We start from the raw sequence: 26951 nt of genomic DNA, 5'->3' as shown, positions 1-26951 counted from the left end.
AAGCAAGAGGTGGTAACGAGGTGGAATTCAACCCTCTATATGCTTCAGGGGATGGAGGAGCAGCAAAAGGCCATTCAAGCCTATACATCTGCCCACGATATAGGCAAAGGAGGGGGAATGCACCTGACTCAAGCGCAGTGGAGAATGATTTCAACGTTGTGCAAGGTTCTGCAACCCTTTGAACTTGCCACACGTGAAGTCAGTTCAGACACTGCCAGCCTGAGTCAGGTCATTCCCCTCATCAGGCTTTTGCAGAAGAAGCTGGAGACATTGAAGGAGGAGCTAAAACAGAGCGATTCCGCTAGGCATGTGGGACTTGTGGATGGAGCCCTTAATTCGCTTAACCAGGATTCACGGGTGGTCAATCTGTTGAAATCAGAGCACTACATTTTGGCCACCGTGCTCGATCCTAGATTTAAAACCTACGTTGTATCTCTCTTTCCGGCAGACACAAGTCTGCAGAGGTTCAAAGACCTGCTGGTGAGAAAATTGTCAAGTCAAGCGGAACGTGACCAGTCAACATCTCCTCCTTCACATTCTCCCGCAACTGGGGGTGCGAGGAAAAAGCTAAGAATTCCTAGCCCACCCGCTGGCGGTGATGCAGGGCAGTCTGGAGCGAGTGCTGACATCTGGTCCGGACTGAAGGACCTGCCAATGATTACTGACATGTCGTCTACTGTCACTGCATATGATTCTCTCACCATGGAAAGAATGGTGCAGGATTATATGAGTGACCTCATCCAAGTAGGCACGTCAGACAGTCCGTACGTATACTGGCAGGAAAAAGAGGCAATTTGGAGGCCCTTGCACAAACTGGCTTTATTCTACCTAAGTTGCCCTCCCTCCAGTGTGTATTCCGAAAGAGTGTTTAGTGCAGCCGCTCACCTTGTCAGCAATCTGCGTACGAGGTTACTTCCAGAAAATGTGGAGAAGATGATGTTCATCAAAATGAATTATAATCAATTCCTCCGTGGAGACATTCACCATCAGCAATTGCCTCCAGAAAGTACACGGGGACCTGAGATGGTGGATTCCAGTGGGGACGAATTAATAATCTGTGAGGAGGGGTATGTACACAGTGAAAGGGGTGAGGAATCGGAGGATGATGATGAGGTGGACATCTTACCTCTGTAGAGCCAGTTTGTGCAAGGAGAGATTGATTGCTTCTTTTTTGGTGGGGGCCCAAACCAACCAGTCATTTCAGTCACAGTCGTGTGGCAGACCCTGTCGCTGAAATGATGGGTTCGTTAAAGTGTGCATGTCCTGTTTATACAACATAAGGGTGGGTGGGAGGGCCCAAGGGCAATTCCATCTTGCACCTCTTTTTTCTTTTAATTTTTCTTTGCATCATGTGCTGTTTGGGGACAATTTTTTGGAAGGGCCATCCTGCCTGACACTGCAGTGCCACTCCTAGATGGGCCAGGTGTTTGTGTCGGCCACTTGTGTCGCTTAGATTAGTCACACAGCCACCTTGGTGCGCCTCTTTTTTTCTTTGCATCATGTGCTGTTTGGGGACAATTTTTTGGAAGGGCCATCCTGCCTGACACTGCAGTGCCACTCCTAGATGGGCCAGGTGTTTGTGTCGGCCACTTGTGTCGCTTAGCTTAGCCATCCAGCGACCTCGGTGCAAATTTTAGGACTAAAAATAATATTGTGAGGTGTGAGGTGTTCATAATAGACTGGAAATGAGTGTAAATTATGGTTATTGAGGTTAATAATACTATGGGATCAAAATGACCCCCAAATTCTATGATTTAAGCTGTTTTTTAGGGTTTTTTGAAAAAAACACCCGAATCCAAAACACACCCGAATCCGACAAATTTTTCGGTGAGGTTTTGCCAAAACGCGTCCGAATCCAAAACACGGCCGCGGAACCGAACCCAAAACCAAAACGCGAAAAATTTCCGGTGCACATCACTAATCATTAGCCATCTGTGTCTGCATGCAGTCCTTATGTGTAGCGTACATATTTATTTTGATGTATATAGCATCTATTGTTTTTAAATGGTCCTATATCTCAAGTGCTAGTAACATGGCTCTTCTATACAGTGGACAGTGCTCTTGTATCCCAGTTGAGAAGCAATGCAAAGGGTGTATTGATGGTAATGCAGTGCTGAGGATTCCTTTGGGGATCCGTTCAATTTGCCGGCTGTCGGGATCCTGGCAGTCAGGATGTCGACGCCAGAATCCCGCCAGCCGGCAATGCCACCAGCCGGAATACCGGTGCACAGGGGCTATTTCTACTCGTGGTTGTCCACGATGCCCATAGAGTGGGAGTCTCGCCACCGAGCCCGCAGCGTAGCAAGTGCAGCGTGCCAGCAAGGAGGCTCGCACCGCTCACCCCGCTGCCGGGCCGGATGCCCCTGTCAGGATACTTACAGTCGACATCCTGCCCGCCAGGATTACGTATGTATCCTTCCTTTGGTCCATTTGGAGCATTATCACATCACACATCTGTTTTTTTATTTTTAAACGTGTCTTTTATTGAAGCATCACATGTGTAATAAAAGATACAATTCCAATATACCATAGCAATGAATAATTTTGCCAAAAGGCCGTAAAAACAAAAGGAATGTCAATTATAGTTTAAACAATTAATTATTACAGCAAACATGTATGGACAATGACCAGTAAGCTCACAGGTGGAACAGCATGTCTCCGAAAGGAAAAATGACAATATATTAAAATTACTTAATTTCAAACAGAAAATAAAAGTTCTATTCCATTCCCTCCCCCACACACCCAGGGGGAATGTCTCTCACACTAGTAAAACAAAAACAACCGAAAACCCCCATCACGTCAGTATAGGAGGGTCGCCAGCCACCTCTTGAGTAAAATGCCAAGAGGTATATCATAAGCTTCTATGAATTTGACTTTTTATTTTGGGAGATATTGGGGGGGTATGCAATTTGTAATTTTCGACGGAAAACAGGTAGATTCGCCTAGGCGAAAAAACTGAGCTTTTTCGCTATTCTTAGTGTGAATGGAGATTTGCCCTTTGCAATAGCAGGGCCTGATTTTCGCCTAGGCGAAAAATGTGTTGGGTGGAAAACATGTGGATCGGCGAATCCACCTGTGTTCTGTCGAAAATGCGGGCCATTTTAGCTGATTTTGAGGCATTTTTCGCCAATGCCTTTTCACTTAATAAAAAAGATGAAAAGGCATTAGTGAAAATGCCTTCAAAACAGCCCTAATTGAATACTCATGAGGGGCGAATTCATTAGCTCTGAAATGATTGGAACTAACTGTATACCCCCCCATTGTCTAAAAAGCTTTCCCACATAACAAAAAACTTTTCGGTCTAAGATCTTTATCCAAGACCAACTCAAAATCATTCTAAAAATATTTATTTTTAAAAAAACTATAAAGCAGGGCCAACTGAATGGTTCCATGTTTGAAGGATGGCCTTAGGAGCTGCTGCACCCACCACCATTGTAAATACCAAATTGCTTTCTAACAAATATTTAAAATGCCCGCTCTAATATATACTGCAGACGCCAGGCGCATCTTATTACCATGTACGATAAAAGTGCGCTGTACATCTCAAAACACTACATCCCTTAAGAGAAAAGAATACACCCACACATTATCTGAGTTCCAAAGCTCATTGATGTATATATTTGTTATTAAAAGGATATGAATTCAATATATCACAATGTACAGTATACATATAGTTACATGGTTACAATTTATACAGTAAGCAGTTAATACAAAATACATACAGTTACAGGCCAGCATACAATACCATTCCCTCAATGCATCCTCCTCTTAATATATCTCTCTCTCTCAGCAAATAAATACAGGAACTGGTCTGGCAACATCTCCACCATCGTCTGGGACAAAACAGCAACTAACTCCTGTGTGTCTGATCAGCAATGTGTTATCTAGTTTGGGGGAGTGCACAAATCTAGTCTAAGGGAGGGAACTTTCTCATTCATGATGAGTCACTGGTCTGTTCGTATGCTAACCAGGTTCAGCCTTGAAGACATCAAAAGGGCTGGCTGAGTTTCCTGTCCACCAACTGCTTGGAATGTCTATTGTCCTAATAACAGTGACTTTAGCTTTCATACATTTAATCATAACTACTTGTTGCAATGTCCTACAACTTAATAACAAGTACAGGTTGAGTATCCCATATCCAAATATTCCGAAATACGGAATATTCCGAAATACGGACTTTTTTGAGTGAGAGTGAGATAGTGAAACCTTTGTTTTTTGATGGCTCAATGTACACAAACTTTGTTTAATACACAAAGTTATTAAAAATATTGTATTAAATGACCTTCAGGCTGTGTATATAAGGTGTATATGAAACATAAATGAATTGTGTGAATGTACACACACTTTGTTTAATACACAAAGTTATAAAAAATATTAGCTAAAATTACCTTCAGGCTGTGTGTATAAGGTGTATATGTAACATAAATGCATTCTGTGCTTAGATTTAGGTCCCATCACCATGATATCTCACTATGGTATGCAATTATTCCAAAATACGGAAAAATCCCATATCCAAAATATCTCTGGTCCCAAGCATTTTGGATAAGGGATACTCAACCTGTATCAAATGAATCTACACATTAATCTGGTTGCTTTAATACCAAATGACATGTCTATCTTGCTCTGCTCCAATAATACACATACATGACGTTACTCCATTTTATAATTTTAAATCATCATGATGTCTGGCGCTTGATATGTTATAATTATGTGCTGTATGAAATATGTGTCGAATCCATCTCTGTGGCATGTCCGTGTAAATGCGTATGTTACCATATATTGCTGTGCTCGCTGCGAGTATTTGCAAGCATAGCTACTTATATGTGTGGAGTCTGTATGTTCTTTCTATGTAATATTTATGACTTCGACACCATCAACAGTTGTCTACCCCCAGGGGTGATCTGGGGATAACTAGGGATAATCCCAAATACAGCCCAATCAGGTGCAAGTGACAATAAATTAACCAGGGAGGCCTCTGCATACACCAAAACCTGAAGGCAAAAACTCTGAATTACAGGGCTAATTGAATTTCCCCTTAGCTTCTGTTGTTTTTACTTGAAAACCTGTTTCTCCAGAAGCCAGAAATGCACTTAATTCACAGCTTTTTGTTGAATGACGGTACGTGTACATTTCCCAAATGCTACCTAGCAATGCTTACAAAATTGTTCATAAAATATTAAACATAACCAATTATTTATATAACACCGATGTTTGTTAAGCTGTTTACACACTAGGCGATATTTTTTGTATCTCTCATTTTCACCCTTTTGAGTGATATCGTTTGTAATATCGTCCAGTGTGTACGCACAATGTCGTTAACGATGTGTGCTCCCAAGGGGTCCTTAACGAGGGCTTCTGTCGTCTGTACATGCAGGTCAATTTTGACTATGTTGCTGATGATGCATGTACAGGATGGAGGCAGGATGATGTCACTGAATGATATCGTTAGCGATATCGTTCAGTGTTTATGTACAATACTACCTTGTTTACCCGGGATGTCAAGCGGAAACACTGTGCGTTTCGTCTAGCGTGTTCCCAACATTATACCAATACTACTGTTCATATGGTCTCATTATTTGAAGCGCCAGATTTGTTTTATAGAAATCTATTAAGTGAAGTTTGAGTCTTTGTGCTTTCTCTGCTACCCTGGAAAGATTGTTTGTACCCACTTCTGTGATATATAGAGAGAATATAACTCGCCAGTACCTGATTATTCACTCTTCCTGCATGCACAGTGTGTAGAAATTTCTTGCATTCTCTGAAAATCTGAAATCTGTTAATATAAAAGGAATGCATTTAAATGTAACCATGCATTACCATGGGAAAATCCTTTATTTCTCTGACGTCCTAGTGGATGCTGGGGACTCCGTAAGGACCATGGGGAATAGCGGCTCCGCAGGAGACTGGGCACAAAAGTAAAGCTTTAGGACTACCTGGTGTGCACTGGCTCCTCCCCCTATGACCCTCCTCCAAGCCTCAGTTAGATTTTTGTGCCCGAACGAGAAGGGTGCACACTAGGTGGCTCTCCTGAGCTGCTTAGTGAAAAGTTTAGTTTTAGGTTTTTTATTTTCAGTGAGACCTGCTGGCAACAGGCTCACTGCATCGAGGGACTAAGGGGAGAAGAAGCGAACTCACCTGCGTGCAGAGTGGATTGGGCTTCTTAGGCTACTGGACACCATTAGCTCCAGAGGGATCGAACACAGGCCCAGCCATGGAGTCCAGTCCCAGAGCCGCGCCGCTGGCCCCCTTACAGAGCCAGAAGCAAGAAGAGGTCCGGAAAATCGGCGGCAGAAGACATCCTGTCTTCACCAAGGTAGCGCACAGCACTGCAGCTGTGCGCCATTGCTCCTCAGCACACTTCACACTTCGGTCACTGAGGGTGCAGGGCGCTAGGGGGGGGCGCACTGAGCAGCAATAAAAACACCTTGGCTGGCGAAAATACATCACATATAACCCCCAGGGCTATATGGATGAATTTTAACCCCTGCCAGAATCCATAAAAAAGCAGGAGAAAAGTCCGCGAAAAAGGGGCGGAGCCTATCTCCTCAGCACACTGGCGCCATTTTCCCTCACAGCTCCGTTGGAGGGAAGCTCCCCTGGCTCTCCCCTGCAGTCACTACACTACAGAAAGGGTTAAAAAAGAGAGGGGGGCACTAATTAGGCGCAGTATTAACAATACAGCAGCTATAAGGGGAAAAACACTTATATAAGGTTATCCCTGTGTGTATATATATATATATATATATAGCGCTCTGGTGTGTGCTGGCAAACTCTCCCTCTGTCTCCCCAAAGGGCTAGTGGGGTCCTGTCCTCTATCAGAGCATTCCCTGTGTGTGTGCTGTGTGTCGGTACGTTTGTGTCGACATGTATGAGGAGGAAAATGATGTGGAGGCGGAGCAAATTGCCTGTAATAGGGATGTCACCCCCTAGGGGGTCGACACCGGAGTGGGTGAACTGTTGGAAGGAATTAACAGTGTCAGCTCTTTACAAAAGACAGTGGTTGACATGAGACAGCCGGCTACTCAGCTTGTGCCTGTCCAGACGTCTCATAGGCCGTCAGGGGCTCTAAAGCGCCCGTTACCTCAGATGGCAGATACAGACGCCGACACGGATACTGACTCCAGTGTCGACGGTGAAGAGACAAATGTGACTTCCAGTAGGGCCACACGTTACATGATTGAGGCAATGAAAAATGTTTTACACATTTCTGATAATACGAGTACCACCAAAAGGGGTATTATGTTCGGTGAGGAAAAACTACCTGTAGTTTTCCTGAATCTGAGAAATTAAATGAGGTGTGTGATGAAGCGTGGGTTTCCCCCGATAAAAACTGATAATTTCTAAAAAGTTATTGGCATTATATCCTTTCCCGCCAGAGGTTAGGGTGCGTTGGGAAACACCCCCTAGGGTGGATAAAGCGCTCACACGCTTGTCAAAACAAGGGCTCTACCCTCTCCTGAGATGGCCGTCCTTAAGGATCCTGCTGATAGAAAGCAGGAGGGTATCCTAAAATGTATTTACACACATACTGGTGTTATACTGCGACCAGCAATCGCCTCAGCCTGGATGTGCAGTGCTGGGTTGGCGTGGTCGGATTCCCTGACTGAAAATATTGATACCCTAGATAGGGACAATATATTATTGCCTATAGAGCATTTAAAAGATGCATTTCTATATATGCGTGATGCACAGCGGAATATTTGCCGACTGGCATCAAGAGTAAGTGCGTTGTCCATTTCTGCCAGAAGAGGGTTATGGACACGACAGTGGTCAGGTGATGCGGATTCCAAACGGCATATGGAAGTATTGCCTTATAAAGGGGAGGAGTTATTTGGGGTCGGTCTTTCAGACCTGGTGGCCACGGCAACAGCTGGGAAATCCACGTTTTTACCCCAGGTCGCCTCTCAACATAAGAAGACGCCGTATTATCAGGCGCAGTCCTTTCGTTCCCTTAAGGACAAGCGGGCAAAAGGTTCCTCATTTCTGCCCCGTGACAGAGGGAGAGGAAAAAGGCTGCAGAAATCAGCCAGTTCCCAGGAACAGAAGCCCTCTCCCGCCTCTGCCAAGCCCTCAGCATGACGCTGGGGCTTTACAAGCGGACTCAGGCACGGTGGGGGCCCGTCTCAATAATTTCAGCGCGCAGTGGGCTCACTCGCAAGTAGACCCCTGGATCCTTCAGGTGGTATCTCAGGGGTACAAATTGGAATTCGAGACGTCTCCCCCTCGCCGTTTCCTAAAGTCGGCTTTACCGACGTCTCCCTCCGACAGGGAGGCAGTTTTGAAAGCCATTCACAAGCTGTATTCCCAGCAGGTGATAATCAAGGTACCCCTCCTGCAACAGGGAGAGGGGTATTATTCCACACTGTTGTGGTACCGAAGCCGGACGGCTCGGTGAGACCGATTTTAAATCTAAAATCTTTGAACACTTACATACAGAAGTTCAAATTCAAGATGGAGTCACTCAGAGCAGTGATTGCGAACCTGGAAGAAGGGGACTACATGGTGTCTCTGGACATCAAGGATGCTTACCTTCATGTCCCAATTTACCCTTCTCACCAAGGGTACCTCAGGTTTGTGGTACAGAACTGTCACTATCAGTTTCAGACGCTGCCGTTTGGATGGTCCACGGCACCCCGGGTCTTTACCAAGGTAATGGCCGAAATGATGATACTCCTTCGAAGGAAGGGAGTTTTAGTTATCCCTTACTTGGACGATCTCCTGATAAGGGTAAGATCCAGAGAACAGTTGGAGGTCGGTGTAGCACTATCTCAGGTAGTGTTGCGGCAGCACGGTTGGATTCTCAATATTCCAAAATCGCAGCTGGTTCCGACGACTCGTCTTCTGTTCCTAGGGATGATCCTGGACACAGTCCAGAAAAAGGTGTTTCTCCCGGAGGAGAAAGCCAGGGAGTTATCCGAGCTAGTCAGGAACCTCCTAAAACCGAGCCAAGTCTCAGTGCATCAATGCACAAGGGTTCTGGGAAAAATGGTGGCTTCCTACGAAGCAATCCCATTCGGAAGATTCCACGCAAGAACTTTCCAGTGGGACCTGCTGGACAAATGGTCCGGGTCGCATCTTCAGATGCATCAGCGGATAACCCTGTCACCAAGGACAAGGGTGTCCCTCCTGTGGTGGTTGCAGAGTGCTCATCTTCTAGAGGGCCGCAGATTCGGCATTCAGGACTGGGTCCTGGTGACCACAGATGCCAGCCTGCGAGGCTGGGGAGCAGTCACACAGGGAAGGAATTTCCAGGGCTTATGGTCAAGCCTGGAGACATCACTTCACATAAATATCCTGAAGCTAAGGGCCATGTACAATGCTCTAAGCTTAGCAAGACCTCTGCTTCAAGGTCAGCCGGTGTTGATCCAGTCGGACAACATCACGGCATTCACCCACGTAAACAGACAGGGTGGCACAAGAAGCAGGAGGGCAATGGCAGAAGCTGCAAGGATTCTTCGCTGGGCGGAAAATCATGTGATAGCACTGTCAGCAGTATTCATTCCGGGAGTGGACAACTGGGAAGCAGAATTCCTCAGCAGACACGACCTCCACCCGGGAGAGTGGAGACTTCACCCAGAAGTCTTCCACATGATTATAAACCGTTGGGAAAAACTCGACAGGTATTGCGCCAGGTCAAGGGACCCTCAGGCAATAGCTGTAGATGCTCTGGTAACACCGTGGGTGTACCAGTCAGTGTATGTGTTCCCTCCTCTGCCTCTCATACCCAAGGTACTGAGAATTATAAGATGGAGAGGAGTAAGCACTATATTCGTGGCTCCGGATTGGCCAAGAAGGACTTGGTAACCGGAACTTCAAGAGATGCTCACGGAGGATCCGTGGCCTCTACCTCTAAGAAGGGACCTGCTCCAGCAAGGACCCTGTCTGTTCCAAGACTTACTGCGGCTGCGTTTGACGGCATGGCGGTTGAACGCCGGATCCTGAAGGAAAAAGGCATTCCGGATGAAGTCATCCCTATCCTGATCAAAGCCAGGAAGGATGTAACCGCAAAACATTATCACCGCATTTGGCGAAAATATGTTGCGTGGTGCGAGGCCAGTAAGGCCCGACGGAGGAAATTCAACTGGGTCGATTCCTACATTTCCTGCAAACAGGAGTGTCTATGGGCCTGAAATTAGGGTCCATTAAGGTTCAAATTTCGGCCCTGTCAATTTTCTTCCAAAAAGAACTAGCTTCAGTCCCTGAAGTTCAGACGTTTGTAAAAGGGGTACTGCATATACAGCCTCCTTTTGTGCCTCCAGTGGCACCTTGGGATCTCAATGTAGTTTTTGGGTTCCAAAAGTCACATTGGTTTGAACCACTTAAATCTGTGGAGTTAAAATATCTCACATGGAAAGTGGTCATGCTGTTGGCCCTGGCCTGGGCCAGGCGCGTGTCAGAATTGGCGGCTTTATCCTGTAAAAGCCCTTATCTGATTTTCCATTCGGACAGGGCGGAATTGAGGACTCGTCCTCAGTTTCTCCCTAAGGTGGTTTCAGCGTTTCACCTGAACCAACCTATTGTGGTGCCTGCGGCTACTAGGGACTTGGAGGACTCCAAGTTGCTAGACGTTGTCAGGGCCCTGAAAATATATGTTTCCAGGACGGCTGGAGTCAGAAAATCTGACTCGCTGTTTATCCTGTATGCACCCAACAAGTTGGGTGCTCCTGCTTCTAAGCAGACTATTGCTCGTTGGATTTGTAGTACAATTCAGCTTGCACATTCTGTGGCAGGCCTGCCACAGCCAAAAATCTGTAAATGCCCACTCCACAAGGAAGGTGGGCTCATCTTGGGCGGCTGCCCGAGGGGTCTCGGCTTTACAACTTTGCCGAGCAGCTACTTGGTCAGGAGCAAATACGTTTGTAAAATTCTACAAATTTGATACCCTGGCTGAGGAGGACCTGGAGTTCTCTCATTTGGTGCTGCAGAGTCATCCGCACTCTCCCGCCCGTTTGGGAGCTTTGGTATAATCCCCATGGTCCTTACGGAGTCCCCAGCATCCACTAGGACGTCAGAGAAAATAAGAATTTACTTACCGATAATTCTATTTCTCGTAGTCCGTAGTGGATGCTGGGCGCCCATCCCAAGTGCGGATTGTCTGCAATACTTGTACATAGTTATTGTTACCAAAAATCGGGTTATTGCTGTAGTGAGCCATCTTTTCTAGAGGCTCCTCTGTTATCATGCTGTTAACTGGGTTTAGATCACAAGTTATACGGTGTGATTGGTGTGGCTGGTATGAGTCTTACCCGGGATTCAAAATCCTTCCTTATTGTGTACGCTCGTCCGGGCACAGTATCCTAACTGAGGCTTGGAGGAGGGTCATAGGGGGAGGAGCCAGTGCACACCAGGTAGTCCTAAAGCTTTACTTTTGTGCCCAGTCTCCTGCGGAGCCGCTATTCCCCATGGTCCTTACGGAGTCCCCAGCATCCACTACGGACTACGAGAAATAGAATTATCGGTAAGTAAATTCTTATTTATTCAAGGATAGTTTAAAAATAAACTTAAATTGCCTCACTACCCAGGAATAATAATATACTATGGAGTCCCACCGTTTGCTTTATTATGCAAGGTCCCATTTGGTGCAGCACAGGTCTTTCCATAGCAGCAGACATTCGATAGAACAACTCTGAAGCTTTGTATTGCAACTTCTATGTTGTATCTGTTCTATCGATTTGGAAAGAGACAAAATTGACCAGTAGAGGTTGCAGCTATATGTGAGTGCCATATAGAAAATGGTGGGGTTCCCACGGCAAATTACTATTATTACCAAGGGAGAGGATTTTATCAGATCTGCATTTGTAAAGAACCACTAGTGTATAATTTCATATTTCTCTGACGTCCTAGTGGATGCTGGGGACTCCATAAGGACCATGGGGAATAGCGGCTCCGCAGGAGACTGGGCACAGCTAAGAAAGATTTAGGACTACCTGGTGTGCACTGGCTCCTCCCACTATGACCCTCCTCCAGACTTCAGTTAGAATCCTGTGCCCGGCTGAGCTGGATGCACACTAGGGGCTCTCCTGAGATCCTAGTGAGAAAGTATATTTTAGGTTTTTTATTTTACAGTGAGATCTGCTGGCAACAGACTCACTGCAGCGAGGGACTAAGGGGAGAAGAAGCGAACCTACCTTACTGGTGGTAGCTTGGGCTTCTTAGGCTACTGGACACCATTAGCTCCAGAGGGATCGACCGCATGGAACCGGCCATTGGTGTTCGGTCCCAGAGCCGCGCCGCCGGCCCCCTTACAGAGCCAGAAGCAAGAAGAATCCGGAAAATTGGCGGCAGAAGACATCAGTCTTCACCAAGGTAGCGCACAGCACTGCAGCTGTGCGCCATTGCTCCTCATACACACTTCACACTCCGGTCACTGAGGGTGCAGGGCGCTGGGGGGGGGGGGGGCGCCCTGAGAAGCAATAAATACACCTTGGCTGGCAAATATATCACAATATATAGCCCCAGAGGCTATATATGTGATAAATACCCCTGCCAGAATCCATAAAAAAGCGGGAGAAAAGTCAGCCGAAAAAGGGGCGGAGCTATCTCCCTCAGCACACTGGCGCCATTTCTCCCTCACAGCTCCGCTGGAAGGAAGCTCCCTGGCTCTCCCCTGCAGTCTACACTACAGAAAAGGGTAAAAAAGAGAGGTGGGGCACTAAATTTAGGCGCAATATACATATAGCAGCTATAAGGGGATATAATTTAGTTAATCCCTGATTTATATAGCGCTCTGTTGTGTACTGGCATACTCTCTCTCTGTCTCCCCAAAGGGCTTTGTGGGGTCCTGTCTTCTGTCAGAGCATTCCCTGTGTGTGTGCGGTGTGTCGGTACGGCTGTGTCGACATGTTTGATGAGGAGACTTATGTGGAGGAGGAGCAGGTGCCTATAAATGTGTTGTCACCCCCTGCGGGGCAGACACCGGAGTGGATGGACTTGTGGAAGGAATTACGCGAAAGTGTCGACTCCTTACATAAAAAATTTGACGACATGCCAAATGCGGGGCAGCCGGCTTCTCAGCCCGTGCCTGCCCAGACGTCTCAAAAGTCATCAGGGGCTCTAAAACGCCCGCTACCTCAGATGGCAGACACAGATGTCGACACGGATACTGATACCAGTGTCGACGACGAAGAGACTAATGTAATGTCCAATAGGGCCACTCGTTATATGATTGAGGCAATGAAAAATGTTTTACACATTTCTGAGGTGACCCCAGGTACCACAAAAAAGGGTATTATGTTTGGGGAGAAAAAACTACCAGTAGTTTTTCCCCCTTCTGAAGAATTGAATGAAGTGTGTGAACTAGCGTGGGCTTCCCCCGATAAAAAATTGGTAATTTAAAAAAAATTACTAATGGCGTACCCTTTCCCGCCAGAGGATAGGTCACGTTGGAAAACACCCCCTAGGGTGGAAAAAGCACTTACGCGCTTATCAAAAAAGGTGGCACTGCCGTCCCAGGATACGGCCGCCCTAAAGGAACCTGCTGACAGAAAACAGGAGGCTCTCCAGAAAGCTATATATACACACACTGGTATTATACGGAGACCAGCTATTGCCTCAGCATGGATGTGCAGTGCTGCAGCTGCATGGTCAGACTCCCTGTCAGAAAACATTGACACCCTAGACAGGGACACTATATTGCTAAACGTAGAGCATATTAAAGACGCTGTCTTTTACATAAGAGATGCACAGAGGGATATTTGCCGGCTGGCATCAAAAATAAGTGCACTGTCCATTTGTGCCAGGAGAGGGTTATGGACCTGGCAGTGGACAGGTGATGCAGATTCTAAAAGGCACATGGAAGTTTTGCCTTATAAGGGTGAGGAGTTGTTCGGGGATGGACTTTCAGACTTAGTGTCCACAGCAACAGCTGGGAAGTCAGCATTTTTGCCACATGTCCCCTCACAACCAAAGAGAGCACCGTATTATCAGGTGCAGTCCTTTCGCCCCCAAAAGAGCAGACGGGGTAGAGGCGCGTCCTTTCTGCCCAGAGGCAGAGGTAGGGGAAAAAAGCTGCAGCATACAGCCACTTCCCAGGAACAAAAGTCCTCCCCCGCTTCTTCTGCTAAGTCCGACGCATGACGCTGGGGCTCAGCAGGCGGAGCCAGGTACGGTGGGGGGCCGTCTCAAAAACTTCAGCAATCAGTGGGCTCGCTCACAGGTAGATCCCTGGATCCTTCAAGTGGTATCTCAGGGGTACAGGCTGGAATTCGAGACATTCCCCCCCCCCCCCCCCCCCCCCCCCCCCCCCCCCGCCGTTTCCTCAAATCTGCCTTACCAACGACTCCTTCAGAAAGGGAGGCTGTGTTAGAGGCAATTCACAAGCTGTATTCCCAGCAGGTGATAGTCAAGGTGCCCCTACTTCAACAGGGACGGGGTTACTATTCCACAATGTTTGTGGTACCGAAACCGGACGGTTCGGTGAGACCCATTTTAAATTTGAAATCCTTGAACACATATTTAAGAAAATTCAAGTTCAAGATGGAATCGCTCAGGGCGGTTATTGCAAGCCTGGAAGAGGGAGATTACATGGTATCTCTGGACATCAAGGATGCTTACCTGCATGTCCCCATTTACCATCCTCACCAGGAGTACCTCAGATTTGTGGTACAGGATTGTCATTACCAATTCCAGACGTTGCCGTTCGGCCTGTCCACGGCACCGAAGGTATTTTACCAAGGTAATGGCCGAAATGATGATACTCCTTCGGAAAAAGGGAGTTATAATTATCCCATACTTGGACGATCTCCTGATAAGGGCGAGGTCCAGAGAGCAGTTGTTGGTCGGCGTAGCATTATCTCAGGAGGGCTACACCAGCACGGTTGGATTCTGAATATTCCAAAGTCTCAGCTGGTTCCGGCGACACGTCTACTGTTCCTGGGGATGATTCTGGACACAGTCCACAAAAAAGTGTTTCTCCCAGAGGAGAAAGCCAAGGAGCTGTCATCTCTAGTGAAAGGCCTCCTGAAACCAAAACAGGTGTCGGTGCATCATTGCACGCGAGTCCTGGGAAAGATGGTAGCTTCCTACGAAGCGATTCCATTTGGCAGGTTCCATGCCAGAATCTTTCAGTGGGACCTGTTGGACCAATGGTCCGGATCGCATCTTCAAATGCATCGGTTGATAACCCTGTCTCCAAGGACCAGGGTGTCTCTGCTGTGGTGGCTGCAGAGTGCTCATCTCAGAGAGGGCCGCAGATTCGGCATACAGGACTGGGTCCTGGTGACCACGGATGCCAGCCTTCGGGGCTGGGGTGCAGTCACACGGGGAAGAAACTTCCAAGGACTTTGGTCAAGTCAGGAGACTTCCCTACACATAAATGTTCTGGAACTGAGGGCCATTTACAATGCCCTAAGTCGAGCAAAGCCCCTGCTTCAAAACCAGCTGGTTCTGATCCAGTCAGACAACATCACGGCAGTCGCCCATGTAAATCGACAGGGCGGCACAAGAAGCAGGACGGCGATGGTAGAAGCCACAAGGATTCTCCGATGGGCGGAAAATCACGTGTTAGCACTGTCAGCAGTGTTCATTCCGGGAGTGGACAACTGGGAAGCAGACTTCCTCAGCAGGCACGACCTCCACCCGGGAGAGTGGGGACTTCATCCAGAAGTCTTCCAACTGATTGTAAACCGTTGGGAAAAGCCACAGGTGGACATGATGGCGTCCCGCTTAAACAAAAAGCTAGAATATTGCGCCAGGTCAAGAGACCCTCAGGCGATAGCTGTGGACGCTCTAGTGACACCGTGGGTGTACCGGTCGGTTTATGTGTTCCCTCCTCTTCCTCTCATACCCAAGGTACTGAGGATAATAAAACACCGGATCCTAAAAGAAAAGGGTATTCCGGAGGAAGTCATTCCTACGCTTATTAAAGCTAGAAAAGATGTAACCGTACAACATTATCACCGCATATGGCGAAAATATGTTGCGTGGTGTGATTCCAGGAAGGCCCCAACGGAGGAATTCCAGCTAGGTCGATTTCTGCACTTCCTACAGTCAGGGGTGACTATGGGCCTAAAACTGGGTTCCATTAAGGTCCAGATTTCGGCTCTGTCGATTTTCTTCCAAAAAGAACTGGCTTCACTGCCTGAAGTTCAGACATTTGTCAAGGGAGTGCTGCATATTCAGCCTCCTTTTGTGCCTCCAGTGGCACCGTGGGACCTCAACGTGGTGTTGGGTTTCCTAAAGTCACATTGGTTTGAGCCACTCAAAACCGTGGATTTAAAATATCTCGCGTGGAAAGTGGTCATGCTTTTGGCCTTGGCTTCGGCAAGGCGTGTGTCAGAATTGGCGGCTTTGTCATGTAAAAGCCCCTATTTGATTTTCCATATGGATAGGGCAGAATTGAGGACTCGTCCCCAGTTTCTTCCTAAGGTGGTATCGGCTTTTCACTTGAACCAACCTATCGTGGTGCCTGCGGCTACTAGGGACTTGGAGGACTCCAAGTTACTGGACGTAGTCAGGGCCTTAAAAATTTATGTTTCCAGGACGGCTGGAGTCAGGAAGACTGACTCGCTATTTATCCTGTATGCACCAAACAAGATGGGTGCTCCTGCTTCAAAGCAGACTATTGCTCGCTGGATTTGTAGCACAATTCAGCTTGCGCATTCGGTGGCTGGCCTGCCGCAGCCTAAATCTGTAAAAGCCCATTCCACGAGGAAAGTGGGCTCTTCTTGGGCGGCTGCCCGAGGGGTCTCGGCTTTACAACTTTGCCGAGCTGCTACTTGGTCAGGGGCAAACACGTTTGCAAAATTCTACAAATTTGATACCCTGGCTGAGGAGGACCTTGAGTTCTCTCATTCGGTGCTGCAGAGTCATCCGCACTCTCCCACCCGTTTGGGAGCTTTGGTATAATCCCCATGGTCCTTACGGAGTCCCCAGCATCCACTAGGACGTCAGAGAAAATAAGATTTTATTCACCGGTAAATCTATTTCTCGTAGTCCGTAGTGGATGCTGGGCGCCCATCCCAAGTGCGGATTGTCTGCGATACTTGTATATAGTTATTGTTAACTACAAGGGTTATTGTTGAGCCATCCTTTGAGAGGCTCTGTTGTGTTCATACTGTTAACTGGGTATATTATCACGAGTTATACGGTGTGATTGGTGTGGCTGGTATGAGTCTTACCCAGGATTCAAAATCCTTCCTTATTGTGTCAGCTCTTCCGGGCACAGTATCCTTACTGAAGTCTGGAGGAGGTTCATAGTGGGAGGAGCCAGTGCACACCAGGTAGTCCTTAATCTTTCTTAGCTGTGCCCAGTCTCCTGCGGAGCCGCTATTCCCCATGGTCCTTACGGAGTCCCCAGCATCCACTACGGACTACGAGAAATAGATTTACCGGTGAGTAAAATCTTATTTTATTAAACATATATAAAAAAAAATCATATTAGTAACAAAGTTTTCAGCAGAACATTAAAAATTAAAATGGTTGTTCTCATTTATAACTTTTATGACACAATTCAATTAACAGTGAAGCCTGCTATGCACCATCAGGATGCTGAGGATAGGTTGGTAATGATAACTCAACATCATTCCTTTTACTTCACAGCCCTATAAAGGTGCTTAGTAGGTTTAGTGTTGCTCTGCCATTACTGTCTGTGATATGTGTTACTACAACGCATCATGGATATTTGTATTGCCCAGTTAGTTTATTGCATTTTACATGTCCCAATACATTTGTCACTTAGTATATTGCATACACATTTAGTTTAGCTTTTTTCTTTGTTTTTCAGACCGGTCTGAAAAGAGCTGGTTATATTAGTTGTTTCAGGATACATATTTCTCGGGAGCAGTACAAATAAACCGCTTTCATGATGTATGTAAATACAGTGTTAAAAAAAATAGAAATAAAAAGCTATAGATTTAAAGCTTTAGGAAATCATGTAGAAGTGTTCTCTCTCTCTCTCTCTCTCTCTCTCTCTCTCTCTCTCTCTCTCTCTCTCTCTCTCTCTCTCTCTCTCTCTCTCTCTCTCTCTCTCTCTCTCATTCATATATACATACATATATATAACACACATATATATATATATACAAATAACACCTGGATCCGCGTTAGCCTGCCAAATTAATTACCGGTAGTCTTTTCACCAAAACTTTCTATTAATTGGTTAGATTATTACACTTCTTCTAAAGTTACTCAAAAAGTACAAAATTAGAATAATGAAACATGAAATTGGCTTGGAAACAATAAGTAGACGAGCTGCAGGTTACACTTCGTAACTTTAGTAACATATTGTAGTTTCTGAGGTTGAAAAAAGACAATTTGTCAAATGAGTTCAGCCTATTTAGGTTTGCTGGTGAATTGGTGTGTTCTCCACATAATTGTTAGTTCAACAGCTGTTTTATAATTGTTGGTAATAAATCATACTAGTTTCTGTTTTCTTACAGGAAAGATTCAAAGCTCTATTCACAATATATGATGACCAGGTTTCGTTCCAATTGTTCAAAAGCTTTAGACGAGTGAGAATTAACTTCAGTAACCCAGAAGCAGCAGCAAGAGCGAGAATTGAGCTTCATGAGTCTGACTTTAATGGAAAGAAGTTAAAATTGTATTTTGCACAGGTAACGAATAAGTGTGTCTTTTAAAGTGTAAGTGGAAACAATGTTGAATTTACTCCATCTTGATACTTTAACGGTCATGATAAAAAAGCAAGCAATATCAAAGCAAACTCTCTTGGCCTTTAGAACTATGCTAAATTTGTGTAATTTGGGCCAGATTTAACTGTCATATGGTCCTGTAACAAGGATATGTGTTTATAAACCTCATTCATTACCTCAACATGGGAAGCGGAAACAAAAATGCTATGGGGTTAATTTAGTTAGCCATGAGAGGGCTTGCCGTGTAAGTGCGCACATATGCCGCACTTATGGTAGCCCCAAGATTGCTACGTACAAAAATCTATGATTTCGGGCACAATGGGGACATAATGAAGGTGTGTTGGTGTGCTGTTGCTGGAGTTTCCATATCGTTGCAATGGCACATTGCTGCTAATTGATTGGTTTGGGAGATTGTGACGTTGTGTCTCCTGTTTGTCAGGTCACCAGGTTCTTGTAGATCTGCTTCTCTTTCTAATGCTGAACGAATGAAATTGTATCCTGTTTTAAAGACTTGTTAAAGGAGTGCTGGAGCTGTTTGTATGGTCTTTGAGTTTGCTTGTGCCGTGTCACCCATAGAATTTCCAAACTCTAGATATACGCCACATTAGCGCAGATGTGCCAGGTTCAGATTTTTTTTTTATAATTCACTGTAAATAATATTCACAACTACTGTTGAGTCTAGTTTATGTAGAATATATTCTCATTAATTGCAGGGTAGTTACGATCCACATATGGTTTGTCCTAGTCCCTCCTACCTATAGCCTAATTTTGTTATATGGTTGTATCTCCTGCAGTGGTGCGTGCTTATTGACTGGCAAATATCCATTATTCATAGAAAGTTTGGCTTCCGTATTATGACGATTATAAATTTCATATTTTGTGAAGATGTTAAAGAATGTATTGAATTGGTTAGTAAAAGAAAAATAGCTCATTTCCTTGCATGATGAACAAGAAGTTATCATCTGGGAAGGTGAGTATGAGATTGCTAACAAGCTGTATAATGGATTGAATAAGCTTGATGATTATTCATCCACATGCTGTCAAAAGTCGGCATAAAAAGTACGGTCACACATGATTGCGCGGTTCCGTTTTAGAAACCTAACCCAGAACCTTAACTCTACCAGATAATTTGGAAACTTGTCAGTGACTTCTTATTAGCATACTGGTCAGTTTTAAAAAGTTTACCACTTGGGGGGATAGCCAATTAGCCCCGGTAATTTACAGAGGCTAATTGTCCCGCAGGGGGCTATCTAATTAGCCCCGATAAGTCGGCGCGTGCCACGGCTTATCTGGGATTTGTTTCACCTGCCTCCGACAGGCAAAACAGAATCCCCGGAAACAGCGAAAAACGGGGCTGTTTCACACGAAAACACACAGGCCGTTTTTCGGACCCGATGTTTTAACGGGGATGATTGGATATCCCCCTTTGTCGGCATATATGATCCCTAAATTATACACAACATGATTTATGCTTTCTGCAGCGGGGTACACTGTGTTCCACAGGGAATACATCGGGGTGTAGAGATGGATCTTGAGATGGATCTTGATCCAGAGGCACCAACAGGCTAAAGCTTTAGACTGTCCCAGAATGCATTGCGGGGCCTCCTCTATAACCCGCCTCCAGGCACTGTGAGCTCAGTTTTAGAGTTGGTGCCTGCACTTAACAGGGGGGCTGCGCTAGGCAGCCCTGTTAAAGCTTTTTAGAAGACTTAAAGGGCTGCAGCACTTCATATGTCATTGTGACATACTGTGCTGCGGCTCCATCACCTTCCCAGCGGCGTCGCATACTCACGCTGGCTCTGTTCCTGGGTACTTGTGGCAGAGGTGCTCCGGTTCCTAGGCACACCACCGCAGACGCTCTCCTGGTTCGCATGGCTGCTACTAAGGGAGGAGGTAAGAGGGTCCCCCAGGCGGGACCCGCCATTAAATCGCGTTCCGGTCGCGGTTTAAGGAGACGAACTGCAACGCTGGCGATGACCCCACTATATCCACCAGGGCATGGGAGCACAGGTTGGATAGTAAAATATCCACTTTAATAAGGCTCCATAGTACCCGGTGGTGAGGACCAGCATAGGGGAAAAGGCGCTTGACCTGTAGCCCTTTTCCCCAGCTCCGGGCGCCATCTACTGCTGGGGTGTTCCCGCCCTGGAGCTGCCTCACACTCTCTCTCACTCCCTGACTGAGACGCTGGACGCGATTTTCTAAAATAGATGCGACTGGTCTCCGGGACTGCAGGGCAAGGTCTCCTTTGTAAACCCACCTGTACATCAGCGCCGTGGTTTTACAAACGCTTAAGTATTCTACATGTCGATAATAAGACAGCGTTAGTTAAGAACAAGTGTACCTGTGCCAGAATATATTGTATGAGTATTCTGATATATACATCTGCTCTCAGACCGCACATTGATATATATATATATATATATGTATGTATGTATGTATGTGTGTTCATATAATAATCCAATGCAGTTCAATTGCCATGAAAATAATTATCTGCATTGCAAACGTGACTGTGTGTGCCTGTATCTGCTATGTGATTTCACTGCGGTGTATTCCATATATATCCATCACTGTATACTGTACCCTGGGGACTAGGTGCGTCTGGGTCCATATATAGTGCGTCACAGTATTTACCTATTACGTGTATTTTACTGTGTACTCAGTCACACATAATACCGGATTTATTCGCAGGTGTTGTGTACTGGGTACTCAGTCACATGCTAACGGATTTATTTGCAGGTATTGTACTCTGGCTTCATCGTATTAAACCGCTCTCTGTTGCATTTGTGTATAATGTTTAACATGTAGGGCAGTAAATCTGGGGGCGCTCCTGCATCCTGTAGAGCATGCACAACGGATTTACCTGAGGGGGAAGTTTTGTGTGATGGTCTGTGTGCTATGTCTCATACATCTCCAAGTCAGTCCGCAGCTCCTGTAATCAATCAGGAGCCAACCTGAGCTGCATTCTCAAACCTACTGGGTTCCCTAGTTGAATGCTTTATGCCCCCTATTGGCACCACCTGTAACGTTACAGTCTCTGATGTCCCCATGGTTACTCCGCTTTGGGTGGGAAAATGTTGCCTCACGGATTGTAGCGTATGACTCATTCCCTGGTCAGGCAAAACCCTATTCCAGGTCACACTCGTGTCTCTGGGTCATCTGAGTGGGCTGCTTCCTCCCTATCCAATAATCTCTCTGATATTTTATCTGAAGAGAGGGGGATCATGCTCTCCTGTCAGTCCCTATATTATGTGTTCCTGACAAGGATTTTCCATTACTAAATGATACCACTGCCCTTGTGGTTACTGGGTAACAAATCCTACAAATCACTGATAAGAGAATTCCCCTACTGTGGTTAAGCAAACTGATATGTTCACACGTCAGAGGGTAATTAAAACTCTGTTACCACAATCTGACCTTTTAAGTGTACATCAGACAAGACTCCTGGTCTAATCCAGGAAAGACATTCCCCCTGTCTACAACGGGCATTCGCTCAATATCCTCCCCCTGCAGAGTTATATAACGAGTAGGTAATTCACTGCTAGTGAAACTCATGTGTAATCCATCGGGTGTTGTCCACTCTGCCTCTCACTACTGTCCCTTCACTGTAGGAACCGACAGGTATGCGTGTGGAGGGATGCCTGAAGTCTATTACTCCCTTACGGGTGTTGTACATAGACCACAATTGCGTCCTGTCGGGGCTGCAAAGTAGATTGATGACTAGATCAGGCATTAGAGGAAGAGCTGCCCGAGGATATATCTGACAATGCCAGACATTCCCTGTCTCACAATACCACCGCCACCTTTTTCTTCACCAGGAGGCGTCCCCTGAGGCGGGTGTGTTGGCTGCCAAGGCGTCGAATGCGTCTGTCCTGGCTCGCTGTATTCTGTTGTTGAGGTCGTGGATGGTGGACCTGGACTCCAAAAGTCCTTGGAGGTATTCCCCTTTTACTGGGGACCTCTTATTTGGGGAAGACCTAAATAAAAATGGGGTCTAAATCGGCAGCTACTATGACTGCCTTTCTCCCAAATGCTACTTCTTCTGCACAGAAGGCAAAAGGTACCACTTTTCTCTGCTTTCGGTCTTAAGGGAAAGTGAAGGTCAGGCATACCAGAGATTGTCTCGTGCTCCCAACAACCACTAAGCCCAAGGCCTAACATTCCTGGGCTGCTCGTCAGCCTGCTTCTAATGACAAGCCTGCTGCATGACAGGACAGGCCTCCCCCTGGAGGATCCCAGGGTGGGGGGGCCGACTCCTACGATTCATCCAGGTCTGGTTAATGACCACTTCAGACGCATGGGTGCGAGAAGTTGTTTCTCACGGCTACGCAGTCTCTTCCCAGAGATGTCCCCCCTCGCCAGTTCTGCACATTGGTTATCCCTTTGGATCCGTTCAAGGAGCAAGCTCTGCTGATGGTTGTGCGTTTCCTCCTGGGTACAGGAGTGGTAGTGCCGGTACCTCTGTCCCAGAGAGGCAAAGGATACTACTCGACCTTGTTTCTAGTCCTGAAACTTGATGGGTCTTTCTGGCTTATTCTCAACCTCAAATCACTGAACAAGTTTGTGAGAGTGTCCAAGTTCCGTATGGAAACACTGCGCTCAATTGTACTGGCCATGGACCCGGAGACTATATGGTATCCCTGGTTATACCAGATGCTTACCTGCATATGCCTATTGCCATATCGCATCAGCAATGTCTGCGGTTTGCTATTGGCTACCTTCACTATCAATTCCTGGCTCTGCCTTTTGGACTGGCCACAGCCCCTCAGGTCTTCACCAAGGTCATGGCCGTGATGACGGCTCATCTCCCTCACCAAGAAGTCAGGTTCCTGCCGTATCTGGCCAATTTGCTGATTCTGGCAAACTACCACGATGTCCTCCTCAGTCATCTACAACTGATGGTAAACGTCCTACAAGCCCACGGGTGGCTCATCAACTGGAAGAAATCCTCGCTGGTCCCTGCTCAGAGCATGGTGCACCTGGGGGCACTACCGGACATACACAGTCAACGGCTGTTTCTGTCTCAAGAGAAGGTCCTGAAACTTCAGGGCAGGATTAGATACTTCCTTTCTCGCCCAAGAGTGTCGGTACACTCTGTGATGCAAGTACTAGGCCTCATGTCCGCTTTCGACATGGTAGAGTACGCTCCATTCCCGCCCTCTACAGAGGTTACTCCTTTCCAAGCGGGACAGCCAGCCTCATTGGATCAGGTCTCACATGATCTCCTTGACTCCAGAGGTTTGCCTGTTGCTGACCTGGTGGCTACAGGATCAGCAGTTGAGCAGGGACCGTCCCTTTTAGACCCCCAACTGGGTCCTACTGACTACGGACGCCAGACTGAAGGGTTGCGGGCACGGTGTTGGATCAACACTCTTTCCAGGGTCGGTGGACCATGGAGGAATCACTCCTCCCGATAAACATTCTGGAATTGCGGGCAGTGTCCAATACTTTGTCTCTCGCCCTGCCTCTGATACAGAACAGGACTGTTCAAGTACGGCCAGACCACGCCATCACGGTGGCGTACATAAACCATCAGGGCGACAATAGAAGAAGCATGGCAATGATGGAAGTGTCAAAAATCCTTCGTTGGGCGGAACGCCTTCTGCCGGCAATATCGGCAAGGTTCATTCCAGGATTCCTCAACTGGGAAGGTGGTTTCCTCAGTCTTCAGGACGTGCACGCCGGAGAGTGGAGTCTTCATCAGGAAGTCTTTCAACTCCTAGTAAACAAGTGGGGCCCACCAGATGTAGACCTGATGGCGTCTCGACACTATCACACAGTTCCGGTCTTCAGATCAAGAATCGGGGATCCTCAAGCAGAGTTCGTGGATGCTATGGCAATTCCATGGAGCTTTCGGCTGTCCTACGTGTTACCTCCAGTGTCACTCCTGCCCAGGGTACTACGGAAGTTTAAACAAGAAGGAGGAATACTACTTCTAGTCGCTCCAGTGTGGCCCAGACGGCATTGGTTCTCAGACCTGCAGGGTCTCTCGATAGAACATCCTCTTCTACTTCCTCAACGCCCAGACCTCCTCGTTCAGGGCCCTTGTGTCTATCCAGACACTGGCCAGACTGGCTTTGACAGTGTGGCTCTTGTAGCTTCACTCCTGAGGGCCAAGGGATTCTCCGAGGCGGTCATCCAAACTATGGTGAAGGCCTGCGCGGATTGATTATTGTGTCTAGGCTTATTACTACACCTGGTGTGCTGCTAAGAATTACGATGCTTACAAATTCAGTACTTCCAGACTTCTGGCTTTTTTGCAACAAGGCCTGGATTTAGGACTTCGTCTGGCCCTCCTCAAGGTTCACATATCTGCCTTGTCGGTGTAGTTTCAGAGAAAAATTGCGTCTATACCTGACGTTCATACATTCACTCAGGTCGTACTGTGGATTCAACCTCCCTATGTCCCTCCTGTGGCTCCATGGGATTTGTCTGTTGTCCTGAATGCCCTGCAAGAGTCTACATTTGAACCTCTTGAGTCAGTGGACCTTAAATGGCTAACAGCCAAGGTCCTGTTTCTGCTGGATATTGCCTCTGCTAGAAGGGTGTCAGACTTCGGCGCTTTGTCCTGTCATCCACCCTTTTTGATATTTCATCATGACCGAGCAGTTCTTAGAACTCGCCCTGGTTATTTACCTAAGGTGGTGTCATCTTTTCACCTTTTATCAAGAGATTGTGGTTCCAGCCTTCATCTCTTCCGAATAGTCCTCCAAAGAACGGTCTTTGGATGTGGTATGGGTTCTCCGTATATATGTGGAGAGGACTGCCTCTATCAGGAGGTCAGATACCCTCTTTGTACTGTTTGGTTTCCACAAACGTGACTGGCCTGCGGGGAGTGTAAATGCGGGTGCCAGGGGCTATATCCCTTAAAGACCCTGATGACCGTAAAATTGAGACCACTCTCAAGGCAATATATACGGCAGCAGGCATAGCTTGGCGCCCCATAATAGTTTGTGGGTGGATTTCCAGGGCAGTAGTTAAGTGGTCCGATAATATTATTAATGGATTAGACACTGTGCCCCAGGATGAGGTCATTACTCTGCTGCAACACATACGGGATGCTGCTAATTTTATTAGCAAGGCTATAAAGGAATTGTGTAAGATAAATGGCCGCACTACTTCTATGGCAGTTTCGGCACGCAGAGCTCTGCGGTTACGTCAATGGTCAGCGGACGCTGATTCCAAAAAGGGTGTAGAAAAATCTTACCTTTACAGGTGATGCATTGTTTGGGGACAAATTAAATAAATGGATCCCCAGGCAACGGCGGGTAAGTCTACCTATTTGCCGGCGGCTGCGAAACCTGCTAGACGTTCTTACAGAAGACCCAGAGGCAGGGGCCGAGGGGTCTCCACCACTTACGAGAGAATCTCGTGGTAAGTCCCGTAAACCGGCAAATGCAGCTTCCCTGGACCAGACCACTGGATCCCCTGCCGCTAAGCCTTCCGCGTGACGGTTGGCCCCAGCAGCGAGGCGATCACCTTCAGCACTTCGTCCACGTGTGGGCGAAGTCCTGCCGGGATCCTTGGGTGAGAGACCTCATTTCCCACGGATACCGGCTGGAATTTCAAGCACTTCCTCCTCACAGGTTTTCAAATCGGGCTTACCAGTTTTGCCCACAGCAAAAGTTACCTTGCAAGAGCCTATTCAAAAACTTTTGCGGATAGGGGTGGTGGTTCCGGTACCTCCTCCGTTACACAACAGGGGTTTTTACTCCAGTCTTTTTGTCGTTCCAAAACCAGATGGTTCGGTGCGACACGTTTTAAACCTGAAGTCTCTAAACCCTTATCTGCAGGTGTCCAAATTCAAGATGGAATCCCTGCAGGCAGTGGTGTCCGGTCTGGAGGAGGGGGAATTCCTGGTCTCCCTAGATGTCAAGGATGCTTACCTACACATTCCCACACATTCCCATGTGGCCCCCTCAGGTGCGCCATCTTGGACGACCATTTCCAGTTTCAGGCCTTGCCCTTTGGCCTGTCCACAGCTCCAAAGTCATAGCTGAGATGATGCTGCGACTGCGCATGATTGGAGTCAACATAGTCCCCTACTTAGGCGATCTCCTGATAAAGGCTATGTCGAGGGAGCGTCTCTTGCACAGCATCGATCTGACAACTCGCCTGCTTACGGATCATGGGTGGATCCTAAATTTCCAGAAATCTCACCTGGAACCGACCCAAGGTCTTCAGTTCCTGGGAATGATACTGGATACGTGTCTCAAAGTGTTTCTTCCGATGGACAAGGCCCTGGCTATCCAGGCTGTGTTCTACTCAGTGCTTTGTCCTCGCAAGGTATTCATATATCTTTGTATACGCTTGCTTGGCAGGATGGTTGCTGTTTACGAGGTAATCCAATATGGCAGATTTCAT

The 26951-nt window shown here is 46.9% G+C and overlaps 1 protein-coding gene across 1 annotated transcript in view; it reads left to right on the top strand.

The window, feature by feature from the left end:
* RCAN3 (RCAN family member 3) overlaps positions 1-26951 on the top strand; it is a 79669-nt gene that overhangs the window by 11281 nt on the left and 41437 nt on the right. The window contains exon 3 of the mRNA XM_063954289.1: positions 18378-18551. Coding sequence (XP_063810359.1) covers positions 18378-18551 — 174 coding nt within the window. The remainder of the gene's footprint in view (positions 1-18377; positions 18552-26951) is intronic.

This window comes from Pseudophryne corroboree, chromosome 2 (assembly GCF_028390025.1).
Source record: "Pseudophryne corroboree isolate aPseCor3 chromosome 2, aPseCor3.hap2, whole genome shotgun sequence".
Taxonomy (NCBI): domain Eukaryota; kingdom Metazoa; phylum Chordata; class Amphibia; order Anura; family Myobatrachidae; genus Pseudophryne; species Pseudophryne corroboree.
Note: the sequence above shows the minus strand (reverse complement) of the source record. Positions and strands in the feature narration are given on the sequence as shown.